Consider the following 12,757-nt stretch of genomic DNA (forward strand, 5'->3'; position numbering starts at 1 on the left):
ATTTTAGAGAAGGGCATTTGGTGAGTAGAAATTATTGCTCAAAGATCATAGATTTGGTAGGAAATGACAAAATCATTAATCCTAAGCACACTTAACCCCTTCCAAACTCTTCTTTTCTTGTGCTTCCCATGGATTCTAGGGATATAGCCCATTGTCTTGATGCCTCAACTATAAGATTTCCTTTAGTGGTGAAATCTCAATAGGAATGATATATGTTTTGTGAGAAAGTAATCCTTAGCTATATTTCTCAAATACATATAAATTGTTCACAGCACAAGCTCTGGGGCCACTCTGTAAGCAGAGGTTTTTATTGTTTTGTTAAGATTCTCCAGGATGCTATTAAAGTTCTTAAAACTATGCCAACACAAACTTGCAAGCTCAGATACATGACTTCCCACTTTCAGATCCTGTATCTAGGAGGAGGCATGCTTTTTCCATTTCTCCTACCTTTGGAGAAAATGTAGGTAAGGAGCATCCTGCTTTTCCTGCCTAAAACCCCTTCATCTCTAGCTGGAGACTTTGGTCTTTCAGAATGCTCAGGAGCATGTCTTAGAATTACAAGTAGGTGGGGCAGTATTGTATGGCAAGGGGAAACTTGCCCTAAACCCTTAACTAATGTATAAAATTTCTCACAGGATTCACCATATTAAGGATTTTTATTTACCAAAATTACACTTATTAAATACATGTGGTGCTTACATTTGAGACACTGCCCAGAAATAACTAAATACAAATGAAATTTTGGTAATCACTTTGATTCTGTTTTTGTTGAAAGTTTCTGAAATTTGTGTCTATTGCAAATAATATGGTAACTAATAGTGTACATACATTCACTGAGGCAATTTTAAGAAAATCCTTTATTAAAGGTCTATTTTTGTCATTCGGAGCATTCGTTAAGTACATAGCTAGGGCATCTTCAGAATTCAGGAAATATTTATTACCTTTATATACAAGTCTAAGATGCAAGCCCTTAGTGCTATTTATTTCATCAGTAAGATTATTGATGATTACTCCAGCTCTACCTTAAAGGTCTGATAAAAATTCTCCCTCAAATCTGATTTTGGCAAAGTCAAAAGAGGACTTCTAATTATGGCTTTTCTAAAAATTGAATTCATAATATTCAAACAATAGTACTGCAGGGTATCCATTGTTCATTCAAATGAGAGCATCTTGAGTGAACTTGCCTATGAGTACATGGAATGATGCATGATAAATTCCAGTTCACATGCCCAAACTATTCTTTCGTCATGTAAGTATAGGCAGTCATTCAAAGCCTAATCAGCAATAGAGCAATAGTGGATTACTTTGGGAGAGCCTATTCAATCATTTCTGAAAGCATGCTTTTTCCCTGTCTTTCCATGACTTACGTAAAGCTGTATGATTTCCCCAGTCTCCATAGCAATCACTGAGGCGTATACCATACCATTACATGAAAATGTAGTCACAAAAGACCCAGAGAAAAAAATCTTACAACCACAGCACTGTCTCTTGATTTTAGCCAATGGCATAGAAGATCCTGGCTGCAGGTCATCACTGGATTATCCAGATGAAGAAGAGATTTTTTTTTTTTTTTTCTTGGTAAACGGGCACCCAAGTTATTCAGCCCGAGCCAGGTTTAAGTCATCAAATTGGCTCTCACCTCACCTTCCTATTGTTACATCTTGGATGTGTCAGTCTTAAACGTTTTAATTCCTTGGAGGTGAGGTGGAGAAAATGAGGGAACAACTGCTTTATATTGGGTTTACTTTATTTTCACTTCTAAGAACAATTAAATCATTATTTAGCTCTATACTACCTAATTCTGTAAGGGTGATTTTCAGAGTTAGTGATCTGAAAAACTGATGTAGTCTGTGACACTACTAGTTAATATTTTAGGTGATCTACATCTTCCTCAAATGTTTAGGGTTTTATATAATATCACCTATTGACTTTTTAAGCCCAGTACCAAACCAGATGTACCCTCTGTTCCTGTAATGCTGGTCAACTTGCCCTTCCTCAAAGGTACCGTGCACTTTCACACACTTTTTTTCTTTTTCTGGGATGCTATTCCAATTTCTTCGAGGTTAAATTCAACAATTCAGTTCAAATGCTATATCCTTAAAAATGCTCCCCTCGATACTCTGACATTCCAGCAGGATTAACTGCATAGCATTTTGTTAATATGATGATCAAAAACTTTTGGAATTTAATTTGATATACTAGATTGTGTGTTCTCTGAAAGAAAACTTTGTGCCTTTTCCTTCTTTATAGCCTCCTCTACTTCCCAGCATATTGCCTTGCACATAGTTGATATTCAGTATATTTTTATCAAAATCCATTTTGCAGAATATGATTTCAATCTCAACTTTAAAAGAATATATTTTAGGGCGCCTGGGTGGCTCAGTTGGTTAAGCGACTGCCTTCGGCTCAGGTCATGACCCTGGAGTCCCAGGATCGAGTCCCACATCGGGCTCCCTGCTCAGCAGGGAGTCTGCTTCTCCCTCTGATCTTCCTCTCTCTCATGCTCTCTACCATTCTCTCTCTCTCTCAATAAATAAATAAAAAAAAAAAAAAAAAAAAAAAGAATATATTTTATTGAAACACATCATGCCTTGATGCCTTTAATCAACTAAAACTTCAAATAGGTATATATTGAAGAGATATATGTGAATGTATGATAATAGATAATTATTATTATATAACTTATCTTTGCACAGATATATACTATGTTGGTCATCCTTTAGTCCCAGCATCTATTCCATAACCATTATATTGAGTATTAAGAGTGCTTAGTTTGTGTGCAATTGACTTAACATTTTGATCTTGCTAATATTATGTGTTTATTAATTTTGAAAGAAAATTATGTCTATTTATTTTCATTTTTCTTTGTCAAATGATTCAGATAAAACTCTGTGGAAGCCAAAGATCATGTTTACCACAATGTCATGAATGGAGGATTTTGTTAGTGCATTTTTGAGGATAGCATCAGAGTTATCTTTGTGTCACTAAGTCAAGGTCACAGAACATTGTGATGATTAATGCTTAAAGTTATTTTCCATAACTTGAAGATTTCTTAAACTATTTATTCCAAAGATGAACACGTTTATTCAAAGCATAAGACATAAACCTCCTCAAATTAATCTCACACAGAATTATAAAGGGGAATAAATATTTTTATTCATTCAGCAAATACCTATTGAAAACCTTCAAGCAAACTGGAAGCAGGAGGTTCAACCAGAAAAATTATGTGGTGATTAAGGTAAGAGAGAGTGGTTTGAACTGGGGGGTGAGAGCAGTGAATATGGAGAAAAGTGGGTGTATTAGAAATTTAGAACGTGGAAGAGAGAGATCTCCAAGCATCTTTCAACACTATACTTCACTGAGAGTCAATATGATCCTATCTTTAAAATGAGAAAATCTTTTACAATAAGGGAACAACAGAGCTAATTCTAATCAGTAAGTGGTCAATCTCTCTTTTAGAAAATTCCAAACCATTGTCTGTAGCTTACTCTATTCCTCATGTGGTCCCTTCCCTCCAACAATCCCCATCATCACAGCTTTCTTGCAAGTTATCTCTTCCGCTTTTAACTTCTTTTTCAACCTCAAGTACCTTTTGTAGGGTTTAACACTTCAAATTATGCAATAAATATTTAAGGAATGAATGAATAAATGAAAGAATGTTCATGTCTTCACAAACCCTCATATTTAGTCAGTTCTTAGTAATTGTTAAATAGTTCATATGGTCCAAGTCATTTCCTCTTCTATCAAAGTGTACTTTTTCTGAGCTTAGTTCCTTAGGGTTACAATTCACTATGAGTCAATTAAGGCAATGATTCAAAAAGTTGAGGCATATGTTAACATGTTTCCTCTCCCAAATGTGCATCTTAAATGGAGATCTTAAACATTTTATTTTCCCATGTGTATAACTAATATTGGAGATTTCAGGCATCTTGGCAGGCTGGGAAGACAGAGCTTCACAAATCTCATCACACAGGAACAACTGTCTACACGAAAGACAGACCTTGATGTGGTCAAAGAGTCTTTCAGTCCAGCAACTCTCTGACAAGTTCTGTTACACGTATTTTCAGAGAGTGATAAAACAAAAACAACAACAACAACAAAAAGAAACACCCACACACAAACAAAAACAAGGAACAGTGAATGGTATGGGGATAAATCCTACTGTCAGTGATTGGACAAAATGTTTGGAGACATATGCATTTAAAAATTTTTTTCTAATTACTTGCAAGATGATACTGAAAGTATTACATAAATAACACTAAACTGGAAAGATCCTTTTTTGGATGACTAAATGTCAAAGAACTTAGCCAAACGTCCCTTTGATTTTAAAGGTGAGTTTTGGTTCACTGTTTCATTTTATTTTTACACATAAAAAATTTAAATATATAATAAATTGATGAAGTTGCTATACCTGTTATGGTTTTCAAGAAAACACTGATTGTACTTATGTTCAGAGTTTTCTATGTATATGATGAAACAAAATAATGCAAAAATGGCTTCTAAAAATTGGTATTTTGAGTTCTGTATATCATGAAAAATTTGGTGATTATATAAACATACAATTTAAAAATCATCAATGATATTTCTATATTGGGAAAAGCAATAGTTAAATAAAAGACATTTGTTATTATTTCAAGAGCTGTTAGTCAATATTAGATGATCTAATCACTCTAAAACATTATTATAATGCAAACATTTTACCAGTGTGATCCCTACCTTTGCCAATGACAATAAAATAATAGTTTAAAGTCCAAGAATCCTTTCTCACTGGTTTTAGGTTTTAAGTTTTGTTTATATTTTAATGCGGAGAGCTGATGTTCAGAGAAGCCCCAGATTTTCACAACTGACCCAGAAGAAAAGTGGGAATCTTTGCAGGGCCTCTATTATTTATTCTTATAAAAGAAAACAACACCACCAACAAAAAAAGAATTGAGTATTATTATCAAGTACTGAAAGAAAACCGAAGAAAAAGATGAAATTATTTTATAAAAATCATGAAAAGAGAATATCCTCTAGGTAATTCACAAACATGAACTAATTTGTCAGTTTTTCTACCTGGCAAACAGAGGAACCAGCGGTCTGTGAGTACAAACAGGATTGCTGAACGATCATTACAAAGTGTCACCAGAAAAGTCGTTCACTGCTAATCACATCTGCAACTTTTTCTAAGACAACCCGCCCCCACACAAAAGCTGCCAGGCTGCGACAGCCACCATCACTGCTCTGTGAAGCATGATTAGCCATCTGAAATAAAGTACCCCACCCATTGGTTGGCCTGTGATCTTGGACTTGGGACTTCTAGCCTAGTACTAAAAAAGAAGCCAGTTAGAAGATTGTGAGAAAAGATGCCATTATTTGTGGGAACCGATGTTGAAAGTTATGATGTAATGAGAATCATCAATGGGGTTCATGCTAAACTAAACAAGATAAGTTTATGAAAGCAAATAAACCTGAGAAAAGAGTGCCTGGGGTAGACATCTTTTGTCTCTATTCAACAGAAAATTTCCCTTCTTTTCTGCTTATAAAACCTCTGATTTTGTTTGCATTGTAAGTAATTAGAGAGGTTGAATTACTACTGGTCTAAGCCCAATAGTCCTAGAATCTGTTACACCAATTCACAAGAGTTGTTTTTGTGCATCTCTTCAGTGACATCACATTGGTAGCTTAAAACCTGCCTATGTGGCAGTATTTACGGCACAGAAATCAGGAAGTGCTACAAATTAGGACTACCATTTCCTCTGGCCCCCAGTTAGTTATCAATAATTTATCACCATTTTAAGCCTATCATGGAAATCCCATTTCCTTTTGCCAGCAGTTGGTTCAGGTGTAGGTACAGGAACAAGTTTTGACCTATGACACATAAGAGAAAGTCTGATGGAAGCCATCCAGGAAAGATTTCCTCCTGATAACTTGAAGCCAACAAGCTACCTTGCCTTCCTGCTTTAGGTGGTACTGTACAATGCTTGAGATGTAAGCTCTGAATTGCAACCATGAGGGAAGGTCAATAGAATCCGGAGATGTCTACATAGGTCATTAATAACCTTAGATCACTACCAGCTAGAACATCTAAAGGGCAGAAAAGTAGAAACAATCCACCCTGGGTATAGAAACTAATGGAGTGCATTATCTGTAGAGAATTTTAAAACAAAAATGAAACACATTAAATATTAATCCACTTTTTAATTATTATCCTGTACTGACAATTCTAAACAATGTTAGTGATAAAATACTATTCCTCACATGTCTTGACTATTCCTATCTAAGTCCTTTGGTATGCTTAGGCGAGTAAGTTTAGAATCAACTATCTTAAACACCTAGTTGCAGGAGGTAATTAAAGATTTTTGTTACTTAGGGAACTTCAATATGAGTTTTCTGTTGTGTGTAGGCAAAGCATGCTGAAGTGCTAAAGCTGTTCACAGAAATTAGCAGACTCAGAAGGTTGAGGGGTCAGGTTAATCCAGCACTGAAAAGAAAAAGTATGAGCTCCTGTTCTAAGGACCTATGGACTTGCTCACATCTCAGGCCTCCCACAGCTCTAATCAGGCAAGGACAGGCCAATTACAGTTCTTGCTCTTATGTGTTCAGGAGCTTCTCCCTATGTGTCATTAGTATACCTATAAGAAACTGCCTTTACAGAGAGTAGTGTGAGCAGGTTTCTTTGTTTCGTAACCAAAAGAACCAATTAAAAAACAGAATCTAGCATTTAATAATTAAACCAAAGATTGCCGCTATATAAGATGTTGATTGGACACACATACACACAAAATCTATACTAAGAAGACAGCAAATAGGCAAAAATATGCTTAACATAGCATTGTTTATAATAGTTAAAATTGCAATTTATCTAAATGCTAATAAAAGAAGAACAGCTTTTTTGAAGAATGTATAATGATGTGGGAGAATTCAGCCAAATATTTATTATATGCCTCATGACACAATTATTTAAAAACATAAATTTATACATATATGTATAGATGGAAATATATCAGATATCAATGGTTGTTATTTCTGAATAGTGGGATCAAGCGATGTTAATATTTTCACCCATACATTTTCTATTATTTTCAGTTTTTAGCTCTCCAGAAATAAAATAATTTATTAAATAATTACCATACATTTCTTTCATTAATGTATCAAAAATACACCAGGTTTCCAGAACTATCATTCAAGATGAGAATATATACATGCATGAAAGTAATGAGTTCCACAGGTTAAACAAACTACATCAGGAAACTTTTAAAAGATAAAATGATTTTAGAAATTCATGAGAATATGCATTTTATAAAAAAATAATATCACATTCCAGTCTCTTTCAAAAAAAGGAAAAAGATATAATCTATTTTATTTTTTAAAAGTTTTTATTTAAATAATCTCTACACCCAACATGGGGCTCAAACTCACGACCCTGAGATCAAGAGTCGCATGCTCTTCCGACTGAGCCAGCCAGGTGCCCCAAAAATGTAATTTATTTTTAAGGAGAGGCTTAATTTTTAAGAAAATAAAAAAAGATTAAGAAGTATTTAGTTCTTTGCTGTTATAACAATATAATCAAAACCTGAATTATGCTTCTGAGAGTATGGTTTTATGAGAGTAATTTCATAATCCTATGGTATGCTATTCTATTATGTGATAAAAGAATCATCTAGGTTTGACATGAAATCTCAAGCCCATCTGTAACTTATGTAGTCAGCTGTTTAGACTTATTTATTTGATTATTTAGATCACCGTTATTCAAACACATATACTGGAAACTCAAGTACATATAGTACCTCAAATCAACGAAGAGTTTTCCTCTCTGCCTCTCTATCTAAATTTTCTAGTGAAGAAAAATTCTGTTAGAAAAGAAGTGCAGAGAAATCAAAAGATATAAATATGTTAAACGGGGAGATGATCATTTATTCAAAAAGCCAGAAAATGCCTAAGATTTTCAGTACTATTTTCAATTATGCTTTGTTTATGAATAGGAGTTTCTTTTAGAGATACAGTGTAAATTGTTGAGTTGTAAGGATAGCTCATTATCCTAGAGTAGATCACATAGCAGTACTTAGCTTCGAGAAAGATGATCATTAACAAGAATCTCATTATATTGCATAAAATTAATTATATTCAGAATTATCCTGTTTCAGAAAACTGACAAGAGCAAATGTATAAATTAAAAGATTCAAAACATACCAGATACAGCAAGGAAGTCATCAATGCTTGTAATGTCATCTACAGCTTCAGTGAGGACATGGATATGATTCTCCCATGTGTGCTTGTACATTTCCATGGTTTTTTTGACCACTTGACTTTTGGGTCTTGCCGCCAAAGCAAGTGCAGCATTAATGATCTGCAAAGATATACAACGTTCCAATAGTGATTTATTTGGGAATAGTTACCATTGTGCAGATAACAGGTATTCTTTTAAAAAGAAAACACATACATTTTTTAACAGCTGGGAAAATGGTAAAATGCCCTTGTGTGTAACTCCCTCTTCACTTTTGGTAAAATTTTTATTTTATTTGTGGCTGTCACATTCTTCCTAAACTTCTTACAAACTTAAAATAGGTATTAAACAAATCTGATGTATCTTCTGTGTGCAAAATGACACAAGTAAGCACTATATAACTTGTATTCTAATAGAGGAAATAGCAGACATAGGTAAAATATCATTAAAAATACAAAATTAAGGGGGGAAGGAGCAAGATGGTGGAGGAGTATGAGAACTAAATTTCGTCTGGTCCCAGAAATTCAGCTGGATAGGGATCAAACCATTCTAAACACCTATGAACTCAACAGGAGATCAAAGAGAAGAATAGCAACAACTCTCTGAACAGAAAAGCGACCACTTTCTGGAAGGTAGGACGTGAGGAAAAGTCAATCTGAGGCAATATTCAGGAGGATAGATGACAGGGGAGGGGGCTTCTGTCGGCAGCTTCTGACAGGTGATAGAGCCACGGAGCACAAAATCAGAACTGTTAGAAGTCTGCTCCACTGAGGGATGTCGCTCCAGTGGCTAAGTGGGGGGTGAAACCCTCGCTGGGACAGTATGGTCTGAGGACCGTCAGGGTCACAGAAAGACTGGGGGTGCCTGAGTGTGGCAGAGCTCCCAGGTATCGGAGCCGGGAAGCTGGCCACAGAGACGGAGCTGAGGCGTGGGTTGCCATAAACCGTGTTCCGTGGCACATTCAGGCCACTGCTCTTCCAGTAGGGACCCAACAAGTGGCAGATCTGGGGAGATACCCCTTCCTCCCCGGGGAGAAGCAGCATAGGAGTGCATCACAGGGATCTCCTGGGTTTGGAGACTCCACACAGGGTCGTGGGCCAGAGATAGAAATTCTTGGTCCCAGGCTGGATGAGCATGGCGTGTGGCCAGAGACCAGGGAGATGGGAGTGACTGACTGCTTTTCTCTGGGGGCTCACTGAGGAGTGGGACCCGGAGTTCTTGGCTCTTCTGGGTGGAGATTGGCAGGCCACCATTTCACTCTGGTCCTCCAAAGCTGTATGGAAAGCATACAGGGAACAAAATCTCCCGAGAGTAAACCCGAGCAGATTACTTAGCCCCACCCAGCTAGGGCAGAGCAATTCCCCCTCTGGCAAAGACATTTGGGAACCACAGCAACAGGCCCCTCCCCCAGAAGATCAGCAAGAACAGCCAGCCAAGACCAGTTTACCGATCAATGAGAATGGCAGAATTCCAGAGCTAGGGGAATAATGCACATAGAATTCATGGCTTTTTTTCCCATGATTCTTTAGTCTTTCAAAGTTAATTTCTTTTTTAACTTTCTTTTTTTTTTAATTTTTCTTTTTCCCGTTTTCAACCAACATCTTATTGATACATTTTTTTTAAAAAATCTTTTTTATTTTTCATTTTTAGAATATTTTAACCCTTCATAGTGTTAACCTTATTTTGGGTGCATATATATATATGCACCCAAAATAAGATAGAGTTTCTTCTAACAGATCAAAATATACCCTAAATCTCTAGTGTATGGCTTTGTTCTAGTCTCCTGCCTGATCACATTCTCTCCTTTTTTTTTTTAAATCCTCTTCTTTCTTTTTTCAAACAATTTCTTATCTTAAATCCTTTTATAAAATCTTTTATAACTTTCATTGTTATAGTCATATTCCATCCCTTCATCGTATTAACCCTCATTTTTGTACATATAAAAGTTTATCTTACTTTAAAATTTTGGGAGGCACATTCTTCTAACAGACTAAAATACTCCCAAAACCTAGTGTGTGGCACTGATCTATGTACCAGCCTGATCATATTCGAACATATTCTCTTTTTTTAGTTTTGTTTTTCTGTTTGTTTTTATCTTTTTCTTTTTCTTTCTTTCCCTTTCTTTTCCCTCAGTTTCAGGTCTTTTCTGATTTGTTTGGAGTATATTTTCTGGGGACATTGTTACCCTGTTAGCATTTTGTTCTGTCATTCAACTATTCTCCTCTGGACAAAATGACAAGACGGAAAATATCACCTAAAAAAAAAGAACGAGGCAGTACCAACTGCAAGGGACCTAATCAATACGGATATTAGTAAGATGTCAGAACTAGAGTTCAGAATGATGATTTTAAAGATACTAGGTGGACTTGAAAAAGCATGGAAGTTATTAGAGAAACCCTTTCTGGACAAATAAAAGAACTAAAATCTAACCAAGTCAAAATCAAAAAGGCTATTAATGAGGTGCAATAAAAATTGGAAGATCTAACTGCTAGGATAAATGAGGCAAAGAGAGAATTAGTGATATAGAAGATCAAATGATGGAAAATAAAGAAGTTGAGAAAAGACAGAAAAACAGCTACTGGATTGCAAGGCCAGAATTCGAGAGATAAGTGATACCATAAGATGAAACAACATTAGAATAATTGGGATCCTTGTTTTTGTTTGTTTTTAACTTTTTTTCTTTTTTTTCTCTTTTTTTCTTTCTTACCCTCTCTTTTCCCCTGGTTTCAGGTCTTTTTTGATTTGTTTAGAGTATATTTTCTGGGGACGTTGTTAACCTGTTAGCATTTTATTCTCTCATTCATCTATTCTCCTCTGGACAAAATGACAAGATGAAAAAAATCACCTCAGCAAAAAGAACAAGAGGTAGTACGGTCTGCCAGGGACTTACTCAATACGGACATTAGTACGATGTCGGACCTAGAGTTCAGAATCATGATTTTAAAAATACTAGGGGGCTTGAAAAAAGCATGGAAGTTATTAGAGAAACCCTTCCTGGAGAAATAAAAGAACTAAAATCTAACCAAGTCGAAATCAAAAAGGCTATTAATGAGGTGCAATCAAAAATGGGGTCACTAACAGCTAGGATAAATGAGGCAGAAGAGAGAGTTAGCGATATAGAAGACCAAATGATGGAAAATAAAGAAGCTGAGAAAAAGAGAGATGAACAACTACTGGATCACGAGGGCAGAATTCGAGGGATGAGCGATACCATAAGACAAAACGACATTAGAATAATTGGAATACAAGAAAGAGAGGGGCAGAGGTATATAGGAGCAATTTATAGCAGAGAACTTCCCTAATGTGGGGAAGGAAACAGGCATCAAAATCCAGGAGGCACAGAGAACCCCTCCCAAAATCAATAAAAATAGGTCAACATCCCGACATCTAACAGTAAAACTTACCAGTCTCAGAGACAAAGAGAAAACCTTGAAAGCAGCTCTGGAGAAGAGATATGTAACCTACAATGGTAGAAACATTAGATTGGCAACAGACCTATCCACAGAGACCTGGCAGTCCAGAGAGGACTGGCATGATATCTTCGGAGCACTAAACGAGAAAAATATACAGCCAAGAACACTATATCCAGCTAGGCTGTCATTGTGAAGATGTCAATGCTACCTAGAGCAATCTACACATTCAAAGCAATCCACACATTCAAAGCAATCCCCATCAAAATACCATCCACTTTTTTCAAAGAAATGGAACAAATAATCCTAAAATTTGTATGGAACCAGAAAAGACCCCGAATAGCCAGCGGAATGTTGAAAAAGAAAAGCAAAGCTGGTGGCATCACAATTCCGGACTTCCAGTTCTATTACAAAGCTGTCATCAAGACAGTATGGTACTGGCACAAAAACAGACACATCGTTCAATGGAACAGAATAGACAGCCAAGAAATGGACCCTCAACTCTATGGTCAACTAATCTTCGACAATGCAGGAAAGAATGTCCAATGGAAAAAAGACAGTCTCTTCAACAAATGGTGTTGGGAAAATTGGACAGCCACATGCAGAAGAATGAAACTGGACCACTTCCATACACCACACACAAAAATAGACTCCAAATGGTTGAAAGACCTAAATGTGAGACAGGAGTCCATCAAAATGCTAAAGGAGAACACAGGCAGCAACTTCGTCGACCTCAGCCACAGCAACTTCTTCCTAGAAACATTGCCAAAGGCAAGGGAAGCAAGGGCAAAAAGGAACTATTGGGATTTCATCAAGATAAAAAGCTTTCGCACAGCAAAAGAAACAGTCCACAAAACCAAAAGACAACCAACAGAATGGGTGAAAATATATGCAAATGACATATCAGATAAAGGGCTAGTATCCAAAATCTATAAAGAATTATCAAACTCAACACCCAAAGAACAAATAATCCAATCAAGAAATGGGCAGAAGACATGAACACACATTTTTCCAAAGAAGACATCCAAATGGCCAAAAGACACATCAAAAAGTGCTCAACATCGCTCGGCATCAGGGAAATTCAAATCAAAACCTCAATGAGATACCACCTCACACCGCTGAGAATGGCTAAAATTAACAA

At 36.1% G+C, this 12,757-nt stretch overlaps 1 protein-coding gene across 3 annotated transcripts in view; it reads right to left on the reverse strand.

The window, feature by feature from the left end:
- CTNNA3 (catenin alpha 3) overlaps positions 1-12,757 on the reverse strand; it is a 1,953,765-nt gene that overhangs the window by 616,624 nt on the left and 1,324,384 nt on the right. For all 3 annotated transcript variants that reach the window (XM_027595012.1, XM_027595021.1, XM_027595027.1), the window contains one exon: positions 8,173-8,329. In XM_027595012.1, the coding sequence (XP_027450813.1) occupies positions 8,173-8,329 (157 nt within the window). The remainder of the gene's footprint in view (positions 1-8,172; positions 8,330-12,757) is intronic.

The sequence above is a fragment of the Zalophus californianus genome, chromosome 15, assembly GCF_009762305.2.
Source record: "Zalophus californianus isolate mZalCal1 chromosome 15, mZalCal1.pri.v2, whole genome shotgun sequence".
NCBI lineage: Eukaryota > Metazoa > Chordata > Mammalia > Carnivora > Otariidae > Zalophus > Zalophus californianus.